This window comes from Protobothrops mucrosquamatus, unplaced genomic scaffold (assembly GCF_001527695.2).
Source record: "Protobothrops mucrosquamatus isolate PMUCROS unplaced genomic scaffold, P.Mucros_1.0 scaffold836, whole genome shotgun sequence".
NCBI classification, from domain to species: domain Eukaryota; kingdom Metazoa; phylum Chordata; class Lepidosauria; order Squamata; family Viperidae; genus Protobothrops; species Protobothrops mucrosquamatus.
In genome coordinates, this window is record NW_015387092.1 from 102,921 (window position 1) to 115,898 (window position 12,978).

At 38.9% G+C, this 12,978-nt stretch overlaps 1 protein-coding gene across 1 annotated transcript in view; it reads right to left on the reverse strand.

Annotated features, from left to right (window-relative positions):
- The window catches only part of ELOVL6 (ELOVL fatty acid elongase 6), a 63,051-nt gene that overhangs the window by 18,334 nt on the left and 31,739 nt on the right, over positions 1 to 12,978 (reverse strand). The window contains exons 2-3 of the mRNA XM_015818980.1: positions 1,718 to 1,774; positions 355 to 372 (exon numbers count right to left, since the gene is read on the reverse strand). Coding sequence (XP_015674466.1) covers positions 355 to 372; positions 1,718 to 1,774 — 75 coding nt within the window. The remainder of the gene's footprint in view (positions 1 to 354; positions 373 to 1,717; positions 1,775 to 12,978) is intronic.

Consider the following 12,978-nt stretch of genomic DNA (forward strand, 5'->3'; position numbering starts at 1 on the left):
TTTATTTTAGGATGGAGTAAAAGCTCCACACTCAGAATGGCGTGGGGAAAGATTTGTCAAGAATTGGCCTAAATGCATTCTCGTCTACTGAAAGCAAAGGGAAAATTTTGGAATGGGTGAGTGTGTGGCAGCTGACTAGCTTTCAGAGTTTTACTTATAGGAACACTGTGATTTCTGGCATGGATGGATGGCTTATTTACTGCATTTATCAATATCCTAAATGACTACATGTTTCAATGATTAAAAAAGTTGTACAACACTGAAAATGTTAAAGTGCCTATCTTAATCTGAGAAGTTAAGAAAAATTCTTGAAATAATTGCAAAGTGGAAAATACCTATGAAAATCAAACTAACCTTAACTGTAACCATGTTCTGTACAATGGGCAGAACTATATCAACCAACATTAAGAATTTTCAAGAGTCCTATTCCAGTTCAATCCTTTGGTTCGCTGTCCTTCAAAGGGAGAAAATAAATATTGTTTTGCAATGATTGCAGATAAAAGAAAATCCTTCATGTGGAAAATATGTTTAATTCTAAACCAGAAGTTATTTTTAATGATAGATTTCTTTGTAAGCCACAATGAAAAGAACAGTCACTAACAAAGCAAGAGTAAACATATTGCATTGACTTTTACATACTATTTTCACTCACAGCTTGATAAAAACTCCTATTTTTGTTGCCTTCTTGGCAGGTGTTGAGTGGAACATTAAGCCTTAGAGATTGCCAATTTGAAAACTAGAATAAATGGGTGCTGGTAGTCTACCTCTGCTTCCCAATTTTTGGTTCATACATTTTCTGTCACAGATCTGGCATAAAATAAGGATATGGAAACACAATAATAATATGCTTTAAAAAGTTGATATTATTAAACAAACTTGATATGAAAGAAATGAAAAGGAACCAAAAATACAATCAGTTTTGATTTTTTTAAAAAATATTGTCCTTGTTTAGATTCAATTCTTTGTGGCTAGTACCTTTGGATTCTCCAATGTAGCCTCATCCCATGTGCAAAATTTCAGAGGATCAATAGATGGGAAACAAAGGAAAAACAAGCCAACTCTTTGCTGCATCTGCTAGCTATATGGGGATCTGTATCCTCCGTTGAATAGTCTTAGCCTTTCTCAATTTGATTTCAAGGGTTTGGTGTCTTTAGCAATACATAAAGGTAGTTCTCGCTTACTGACCGCTCATTCAGTAACTATTTGAGGTTATAATGGCATTGAAAAAAGGAGATTTATGAGTCTTTAACGTTATGGCTGTTGCAGTGTTCCCATGGTCACATGATTGCAATTTGGGTGTTTGTCAATCAGTACTTATTTGGACTGTTACAGCATCCTATGGTCATATGATAACCATCTGAGACTGTCCTGCTTTAAACCACAGTAATACGCTTAATGACCATAGTGTCACAGTTAGAACTAAGATTTTTTGCTTATTAGGTTACCAGTTATGCAAGGTAATACTGAAAATCCAGTGGCCTGTTTCGTTATATAGTACTATTTGTCACCAAATCACCACATGCTGAAGATTACTATGTGGAACTATTCCTTGAATTACAACAGAGGAAAAATTACGCAAAGAGTTTTTAAACTTATTCTTAAGGTTGCGTGTCCTTAGCCCAGGACCCACTGAACTTAATGGAGATTTCTTATTAATAGATATTTGCAGATTGCACAAATGCTCTTCAGGCACTTTGCAGGTAGATATGAGCCCTACCTGGACATTAAATCAGGACTTCTGTGCATGGTCATTACATTCTTAAACATAATCATACTGAAAATAATAGAATAAAATTTAACAGGAACAAATATATTTCTTCACTCAGGTGTATTTGATTTCTTCAACTTGGATTTCGAAATCAAGTAAGTCCTATGAAAAGAGATTTAGAAACCGGAGAATTTAAGCCTTGAGAAGAAAAGACTAAGTAGGAAAGGGTAACATAATACTTTTCAATAGCTGAAAAAAATGCATAAAGCAGAAAATCAAAACTCAGAACACAAGATGTAGAATAATAATTTTAAACTACTGGAAGGCAGATTTTAGTTGAAAATATTTCCTAACCATATGAGCAGTTTGAGGATAGAACAAGTAAGGAGGTTATGGGCTGCTCCCCACTGGAGATATTTTAATTTGGATTTCTGTACTGAGCAGACATGAACTTCATCACCTAAGTGGCCTTTTCCAGATCTGTGATTCTATTATTTAAGGAATTGCTACACAATTCCTCATTTATTCAAAAACACTGGCTTGGATCTTTTCTCAAATTAAATGGATTCAACATTTATATCTTCTGCTCTGTTATCCCTGCTTCCATGGAAGAAGCTCCATTAATTATGCCCAGGATAGCATTAGAAATGCTCCTTGGGTGCATTTGTTCCTGGGATTTCATAAAAAGGTAGGATATCAGACAAACAGAATCTTAATATTCAATAATGCTTTCAATATTAAAGAGGAAGAAAAGTTGCTAGCCTCTAGGATGGAAATGGGCTACCTAATTATCATTAAACTGTTATTTTTCAAGAAAAGAATGAAAAACGATGTACTCCATCTCAGTTTCTACTAAATAGCATTAGATTGGAAAGCCAGTTTGATGTAGTGGTTAAGGTACACGCTAGAAACTGGAAGACTGTGAATTTTAATTCCATCGTAGGACAAAACCAAAAGGGCAAACCATTTCCGAAATCTCACCAAGAAAACTGCAGCAACTTGTCCAGGCAATTGCCAGCAGTTGCCAGCATTAGATTAACCAATCTAGTTTTAAAAAATTGCTTAAGAAACTTCTTTCATTAAAATATACACTGGGTTGCATCATAATAATGCAATTTTTTGACACTCAAAGCAATGGGTCCAGTTTTTAATGCCTATTCATAAACTGGCTGCCATAGCTCCATGGCTAATCATATGCTATCCAATTATCAGAAGGTGAACTAAACACCCACAATAATCAGTAAGAATCCAGACCAGTGGTGGGATTCAGCCGGTTCGCACCACTTCGGCAGAACCGGTAGGTAATTTTTTGTTGCCCAAGGCCCAGAATGGACTTCCGGAAGCGGCATCCACATATTTGAATCCCACCACTGATCCACACTACCTTTCCCACATATGGAAGCATATTTACAAACCAAGTATTAGGCTGCACTCATATACCACTTTTCATTTTCAAAAAAATATCTCTTTGAAAATATATATTCTACTTTTTAAAAAACATGTATATCATGGTTTGGAAGCAAGTGTTTAAAAAGTAGAACAGGGCAAAAAACTTAGCAGGAAGCATTTGTTGGACACACTGCACCTATCATGCTAGAATGTCTATTCTATTATGCCAAATACCCAACTTAAATCTAAAGTTTTCATGCTTAACAGGACTTCAATCCTCTTCTTTCCAGAGCAATCTTCAAAAATAGGATTTTAAGACCTGAAGACCATTCAGACTGGCATGGATTAAAGCAGTGGTTCTCAACCTTTTTAATGCCGCGACCCCAACCGGTCGTAAGTCGAGGACTAAACCGGCCGTAAGTCGAGGACTAAACCAGTCATAAGTCAAGGACTAAACCGGTCGTAAGTCGAGGACTACCCAACCGGTCATAAGTCGAGGACTTTCCCTGCCCGGGAGCGCCGCACATGCGTGGTTCCGCCCCCTGCGCCGGCCGAGGCATAGCTGACAAGCGGCAGAGACGGAGCAGGCCGACCACCAGCTGGCCCAGCCCAAGGGAGGTAAGACACCCGCCGGAAAAGGGGAAAAAATGGCAGACAAAAAAATGGCAGGCAGCCTTGCTTGGCGACCCCCGTGAAATGGTCGATCGACCCCAAATGGGGTCCCGACCCACAGGTTGAGAACCACTGGATTAAAGCATAGAGAAAGGGAAGACAACAATTTGCAAAGAGGAAGTGGCTGCATTTACAAGGCTTCTGTACCTCCCCTACATTCTTTGCCACATTACATTACACTAATACTGGGTATACTAGTACTTTAAAGTTTCAACCTACATCCAGCCGTACTACAGATAACATGTGTTATCTACAATGTCATCAATTTTTCAAAAGGGCAGGACAATATATTAACTGTACTTATGAATATTACTTACTTCACATTAGAACATTATGTTAGCATATATAGAAAGTTGGATTCTCAACAATTCCATGGTACGTACTGTTTTTTGTTTCTGATTAAACTTGTGTACAGAACTCCTAAAATTGTATGAAGTTATTCCTTTGGTATTTTTATTTACGTTTGTTTACAGGCATTTATGCTTTGTTTATTGACATGTTCTTAGCTATCATAGAAGTTGCATTCAAGATAGGAAAACTAGAAATAGATAACATAAGAAATAAGAATTTTAAGGATAATGTTAGTTTCAACCTGAACTTGAGGCATACCCTTTCACTCTAACTATTCCCATTTCTACTGAATTGTTTCTAGAAGGCAATTTCTTGCTTTCTTGCTTATTCTTACACACTAGACCAAATATGTCAAACTCGCGACATCACGTGACATTGCGCAACGTATTGGGACTGTTTTGCCATTGCTGGCAAGGGGGTGGGCGCGGCTTCCACGTGACGTGTCCAACCCGTGGGCCGGCAGTTTGACACCCCTGCACTAGACAGTACATTATTTTCTGGATGTGGTTAACATAAATACAGCTGTCATTTAATTACTTGCTAGCAAACAAAGCATAGTTATGGGTGAGAAAAACAGAACAGAGTGAGTTATAAGTTGGGCAATTGTTGACCAGAGGTAATTCAGATTTTATCTTCCTGGGCTCCAAGATCACCACAGATGGGGACTGCAGCCAAGAAATTAAAAGACGCTTGCTCCTGGGGAGGAAAGCTATGGCAAATCTAGATAACATACTTAAAAGCAGAGACATCACTCTGCCAACAAAAGTACGTATAGTCAAGATCATGATTTTCCCAGTTGCAATGTATGGCTGTGAAAGTTGGACCATAAGAAAGGCTGAGCGCAAAAGAATTGAGGCCTCTGAACTATGGTGCTGGAGAAGACTCCTGCGAATCCCCTGGACTGCAAGGCGATCAAACCAGTCAGTCCTAGAGGAGATCAACCCTGACTGTTCTTTAGAAGGCCAGATCCTGAAGTTGAAACTCAAGTACTTTGGCCACCTAATGAGAAGGAAGGACTCACTGGAGAAGAGCCTAATGCTGGGAAAGAGTGAGGGCAATAGAAGAATGGGACGACAGAGAATGAGGTGGCTGGATGGAGTCACTGAAGCAGTAGGCATGAGCTTAAATGGACTCCAGAAGATGGTAGAGGACAGAAAGGCTGGAGGAACGTTGTCCATGGGGTTGCAATGGGTCGGACACAACTTTGCAACTAACAACAATTCTAATTCCTTTACTATGTTGGTGACTTCTGAATTAGTGGTTACATTTAATTAATTTCTCTATAAATCCTGTACAAACTGTAAAATTCTAACACTGTGTTAAGTTAAAGTTTTGGTTGTTAAAGTTGGCAAGGTCTACTAAATTATATGAAAGCTGAAACCAAAGATTTTAGTAGATTACTAGGCATACTATGTGTATAGAATAAAAAAAAAATAAAGCAAAGAGGGATAGAAGATTTTTAAAGTTCAGAATAAGATAATTTTTGGAAATGACTAAAACAGATACCTTCTTAATTTAACAAACTATAAGAAAGAGAAGGCGATACAGTAAATCAGGCTTGCAGGTTTCTGTTATTATAGCAAATTTCAATAAAAGTAGCTTTAGCCTTCTTATGGAGTTAATTTCCTGGTTTGATGTATCTTGCTGGGTTGACACTACACTAGAATAGAAATTCAAGCATAGTTCTTAAGTTCAGTTATCATCAAACCTAAAAATGATTATTGTTAAGTTAATAATATATGCATCTTATGCTGAGAAAGGCTGGGGGTGGGGAACCAAAGTCACCTTTTAAATTTTTTAGTAATTTCATATGATTAAATAAAACCCTAGAGGAAGAACCCAAACGGGGTGAGAAAACCATGACCTGGATGACTGAGAATCTCCCAGAGGGAGAAATTTTGAATTAATAAAAGACAAATCATATATGATGAAAAAATTAAATAAAATTACTCTGGATGAGTAAGACATATATTTATCATTTCTGTAGAGGTATTATTGTTTAAGACTGTTATAACTAGGAAGACATAGGCAATATGAGACAGTGTATAAGAACTTTAAAAACATTTTTAACATGTGCATGAACTATGATTAGTGAGAAGAGTACTCCAGAACAGGCCTCCTCAAAAAAATGTTATCCTTCCTTTTAATGCCAAGATAATCAAGAGGCACTTGACAAAGATGCTGTCTGTACAATACACCTACAGTAGATGAAAGAATGTTCTATGATATATTCTGGCTCCACGTTATTTAGAATATATTAATTAATACCAAAACTTTAAATCTGCTATATGTGCATTCATCTGTATTCTGAATTTGAATATGTTCTTGCTTTACAGGTTCTTCTATCTAAATTTTGAAAAAGAACAATGAGTTCAAAGAACAACCACACTGCGTCACCATCCATCATAGTGAAAGGTAGTTTATTAACCATGTCACAACTGATCCTGCTTATGACTAAATGCAGATATGTTTATTTACATATGTACAATAACCCCCGATGTGCCAACTCATGCAATATATATGGAAAAATGAATAAAATGGGATTTTCAAGTGGGATGGTGGGCAACAGCAATATCAGAAAGGGTCCCCTTTTACTGACAGAGTATTCCTGTTGTCAGAAGGGAACAAGCAACTTTCAGCAATGTATTTAGTATAGGCTAGCTCCTTTCCCATAATAACAATCTAAAGTGCCAAGAGAAAACCTTGGGACGAACAAAGCCCTTACTTTGACAGAAGGATCTTTTGAACCACATAGGCCACTGAGCCCAATCTTGCTTAGTCCAAGAAGAATGAAAGAAAGGAGGGATCCACAGATGATTGTCAAGTTTTTGCTTAAACATGTTCAATGAAGTTCAATCTCTCCTTTGGATAATGGGTCCTACTGTCACTTTTACAATTAAGAAGCTTTTCAAACCTTCACAGGAATTTGCCATCCTGCATTCTTAGGCTATGTTACTGTATTGTTGCAGCAAAAATAGGAGACAGAAGCACTGGGTATGTTTGTCAACTTGACCAAAAGGATGACTAATAACAATAACACATCTGACATCATTATTGTAGAAAAGAAAATGTTGGTTCATTGATATCACAGTACCAGGGGATGGACAAATTGAAGAGAAACAGCTAGAAAAAAATAACAAAATATTGTGATTTGCAAATTGAAGTCGAGCAATTGTGGAGGAAGAAATCAAGGGTTGTACCGATAGTAATAGGAGCCCTTGAAGCAATACTCAAAGGGCTGCCTGGACACAGGGAAATTTTGAACTCATTAGATCTGACCATCCTGACTTTGCAAAAAACCACCCTATTCGGAACTGCCTATACTCAGATGCTACTTTAACCGCTCTTAGGGTCCTTGGTTAAGACTTGAACTGTTAAGTTTTTCCCAGTCCCAGACTGTGAATCGAACTGAAGATTAATAATAACAACAACAACAATACTTCAACAAAATACAAAACACAAAATACATAAAGTGAGTCCTACTCCAACAAAATACATAAAGCGAGTCCAGAAAAATCTTGAGATCAAAGCTGCGTGGAGGAAATAAAAGTAGGTAACATCAGGGCAATGCCTGTAATATGTTACTCGGCTGGAATAATTGATTGGGCTCAGCTAGAATTTGATAACTTGGATCGAAAGACAAGAAAGCTAATGACTATGCACCATGCTCTGCACCCAAAAAGTGGTATTGATCGATTGTACTTGCCAAGATCTCAGGGTGGCAGAGGACTCTTACAGGTGAAACAAACTGTAGAAGAAAAAAGACATGGCTTAAATGACTACATAAAAAAGCAAAAGAGCCTCTTCTAAAGGAAGTGAACAAGGGAAACCTCTTGAAAACAACAAGATTGAAAGCAGAATATCGAAAGCAAACAATTGATCATCGAGTTTCTAACTGGAAAAGAAGCCTATGCACAGCCAACACCTGAAAGACATTGAAGGAAATGCAGATACAAAGCTAGCATGGAGCTGGTTGAGATCAGGGGTGCTGAAAAAATAATCTGAAGTTTTCATTTTGGCTGCTTAAGAGTAAGCCTTGCAGACTAATGCTTCCATGAAAGCAAAAATTCAACATGTTAGTAACAATAGCAAATGCTGCTTATGCAATGAGAAACATGAAACAGTGGATCCCCTTATCAGTGACTGTGGCAAAATTTTACAGACTGATTATCTACAATGTCATGATCTAGTTGCCAAAATCATACATTGGAAGCTTTGCCAGAGGTTTGGGTTCAAATGCAATAAAAATCACAGGGAACACCAAGTTGATAAAGTTTTTGAAAATGACCAGGTCAAGATCCTGTGAGACTTTCGGATCCAAACAGACAGACATCTAGCCCACAACACACCTGACATCACTATTGTGGGAAAGAAAAAAATTCTGGTTCATTGATATCACAATAGCAGGTGATGCACAAATTGAAGAGAAACAGCTAGGAAAAAATAACAAAATATCGTGATTTGCAAATTGAAGTTGAGCAATTGTAAAGGAAGAAATCAAGGGTTGTACCGATAGTAATAGGAGTCCTTGAAGCAATACCCAAAGGGCTGCCTGGACACAGGGAAATTTTGAACTTATTAGACCTGAATATCCTGACTTTGCAAAAAACCCACCTTACTCGGAACTGCCTATATACTCAAATGTTACCTTTAACAGCTCTTAGGTCCTTGGTTAGGACTTGAACTGTTAAGTTTTTCCCAGTCCCGAACTGTGAATTGAATTGAAAATTAAAATGTAAACAACAACAACAACAACAACACAATACACTGCTGGAATTATTAAATGGATACAAGCTGAACTAGCAATTTGGATTGAAAAACAAGAAAACTGATTATTATTTACTATGCATCACACCCCCATACTGATATTTGCCTCACAGAAATGGAGGCAGAGGTTTACTTCAGGTCAAATAAACTGCTGAAGAAGAAAAGCATACATTGGGTGATTATATAAAAGACAGCCAAGAACAAGCAATGATGCATGTTAAAAATGGGAACTTACTAAATATATAGGAAACAAAAAGTGAGTATCAAAATAATGTCATAAAAACACAAACAGAATGCTAGCAAGGAAAAGCACTGCATGGTCAATTTCTAAAAGGATCAAGGGTAAAGTGGATAAAGATAAACGTACCAATGGCTTACATTGGGAACATTAAAAAGAAAAGAAACCCCAAAGACTTGCTTTTGGCTGTGCAAGTGAGCACTATTGAACTAACAGTTAAGATAGGCAAGAAAATGGTAAGTGAGCACCTGTCCAGCCTAGACGAGTTCAAATCACCAGGACCAGATGGATTACACCCCAAGGTTCTCAAGGAACTGGCAGCTGTGATCTCAGAACCACTGAACTATATTTTTCAAAGATCCTGGAGCACTGGGGAACTACCAGAGGACTGGAAAAGAGCTGATGTAGTTCCCATCTTCAAAAAAGGGAAAAAAATGGATCCAGGAAATTACAGACCTATCAGTCTGACCTCAATACCTGGAAAGATTCTGGAAAAGATAATCAAACAACGAATCAGCGAACACCTAGAGGCAAACAAAGTCATTACTAAAAGCCAACATGGGTTTGTCAAAAACAGATGCCAGACAAATCTTATTGCATTCTTTGACCAAGTGACAAAATTAGTGAATCAGAGGAATGCTGGGGATATAATTTACTTGGACTTCAGTAAGGCATTTGATAAAGTAGATCACAACCTATTACTTGATAAGATAGAAAAATGTGGGTTAGACAACATCACCACCAGATGGATTCGTAGCTGGCTGATCAGCCATACTCAGTGAGTGGTCCTCAATGGAACCACATCTACATGGAGGGAAGTGTGTAGTGGGGTGTCCCAGGGCTCTGTTCTGGGCCCAGTGCTCTTTAACATCTTCATCAATGATTTGGACAAGGGATAGATGGGGAACTCATCAAATTTGCAGATGACACCAAGCTGGCAGGAATAGCCAACACTCCAGAAGGCAGGCTTAAGATACAGGAGGATCTGGACAGACTTGAACACTGGGCGATATCTAACAAAATGAAATTCAATGGTGAAAAAAGTAAGGTTCTACATTTAGGCAAGAAAAACCAAATGTACAGGTATAGTATAGGGCAGTGGTGGCGAACCTATGGCATGGGTGCCAGAGGCAGCACTCGGAGCCCTCTCTGTGGGCACACGTGGCGTTGCCCCAGCCTTGCCTCCCCCTCCTCTCCAGCAGCCCCCCTGAAGGAGAGTCGCGCTCAAGCATGGCCCACATGGAGCAGCGCAGCCAAGGACATGGCAGCCATGTCCTTGGCTGCGCTGCAGCAGTGTAGAAGAGACTCTGCCATCACACCCCATCATGAAGTTGATGCTGCAGGACGCGGGCAGAGGGTGTGGCCATAGCGCTGCTGGGCTGCCTGGGCGATCTGCGGCAGGCCCTGAAGGCGGTGAGTGGTTCTGTGGGCAGGCGGGGCGGGGGATAGGGGGGCAGAACAGGGAGGTGGAGCCGGGGCGGGGCCAGTTTTTGGGCACTCGGTCTCTAAAAGGTTCACCATCACTGGTATAGGGAGTACCTTGCTCAGTAGTAGTAACTGTGAGAGGGATCTCGGAGTCCTAGTGGACAATCACTTAAATATGAGCCAGCAGTGTGCTGCAGCTACCAAAAAAGCCAACATAGTGCTGGGCTGCATTAACAGAGGGATAGAATCAAGATCACGTGAAGTATTAATACCACTTTACAATGCCTTGGTAAGGCCACACTTGGAATACTGCATCCAGTTTTGGTCACCATGATGTAAAAGAGATGTTGAGATTCTAGAAAGAGTACAAAGAAGAGCAACAAAGATGATTAGGGGACTGGAGGCTAAAACATATAAGGAACGGTTGCTGGAATTGGGTATGTCTAGTGAAGAGAAGGACGAGGGGTGACATGATAGCACTGTTCCAATATCTCAGGGGCTGCCACAAAAGAAGAGGGAGTCAAGCTATTTTCCAAAGTGCCTGAAGGCAGGACAAGAAGCAACGGATGGAAACTAATCAAGGAGAGAAGCAACCTAGGACTAAGGAGAAACTTCCTGACAGTTAGAACAATTAATCAGTGGAACAACCTGCCTCCAGAAGTGGTGAATGCTCCAACACTTGAAGCCTTTAAGAAGAGACTGGACAGCCATTTGTCCGAAATGGTATAGGGTTTCCTACCTGAACAGGGGGTTGGACTAGATGACCTCCAAGATCCCTTCCAACTTTATTATTATTATTATTATTATTATTATTATTATTGTTGTTGTTGTTGTTGTTGTTGTTGTTGTTGTTATTCAACTAAGGCTGTAACTGAAAAATCTTCAAATCATTCAAAGTGCAGATTGTGCAAAAAAGCAGATCATATACATAGTTCATGCAAGAAGATCACAAAAACAACATAACACAGTCCCCGAAATGATTCACTGGAACATCTGTAAAATTTATCAACTTTCAGTAATGGAAAAATAGGAACATAGAGTGAAAAGTAAAAAAATTGAGCAAATTAAAATATTGGGGGATCACCAAAAACAGACTGATAAAGTCTTGGCTCATAATATACCAGATATAAATTGTGGCTGAAGAGAAGAAAGTGGGGAGTGATGTGGCAATACCAGGGAGTAATAGAGTAGAAGACAAAGAATTGGAGAAGATCACAAAGTATGAAGATCTGAAAATTGAAACTGGAAGATTATGACATAAATCAGCCATGGTGATCCCAGTGGTTATCAGCATACTGGGTGTCATACTCCAAAACTCATACTCCTTAAAAGTTCTGTGCATTCTTAACATTTCTGTCTGTCAATTGCAAAATGTCACACTGCTTGGATCCACACATATATTATGCTGATACACTATGACCTCCTAGGTTCTTAGAAGAACTCAATGTGTATGAAATGCAACACCAGCTAAAGAACTGGCATCTGTGTCATCACATTGTTGTGAACAGATTACAGTAAAAACAACAATAATAATCAGGCTTTTACTTATATTGCAAAAACTTGAAATATGTTAGCATTTCAACAGTAAACATGTGTCTTTTCTCAACAGTAAAAATATTCATTTCCTTAGTCTTTCTCTGTAAGAGTTGCCAGCTACCTCATCATTCTTATGTCAGCCTAGTGATGTAGTCCAGACAGAAAGCACAAGCAGATGGACTAATTCTACTTTATTGTAAGCTTACACTGGCAGAGTCTTGCAAGTCTAAAAGTAGATTTTCACTCCTTTGCCTGTACACACAAGAAACTAGGGACAGTCCCTTATGAGATGTTTGCCATGTCCATATTCCTTCTGTGAGCTAAGCTGCTTCTTGTCCATCCATTGCCCTGTCTGTGACTCTTTCTTCTATCCCCAAAGTCATTCCCACATAACATTATACTTTACTGGCCTTCTCTGCACTTGCATTCAGTATATCTGAATATTTCTTAAAGTGTGATGACTAATCATAATACTTGGAATGGGAGACTAATAGAAAATAGAGTGAAATTATTATTTCCCAAAATTTATTGATGCAGCCTAAAATTATGTTTATCTTCTTGGCATCCATGTCACACTGGTGATCAACATCGAGCTTCTGATAAGTACAATATGAAAACAGTTTTAACATGTACTATTTTCAAGCTATTATCCTCCATTTTATTGTCAAGGCTTACAGAGTTACCGTATATACGCGAGTATAGGTCGACCCGAATATAAGCCGAGGGACCGATTTTCCCACAAAGAACTGGGAAAAATTGGTGACCCGCGTATAAGCCGAGGGGGCATTTTCCAGCACACACACGGTTGCGGGGAAGGCTGGAGGTGCGCCTTTCTTGGCCAGCCCGGGTAAATTCGGCCGTATTCTTCAATACGGGCCGGCCCCAGCAGTTC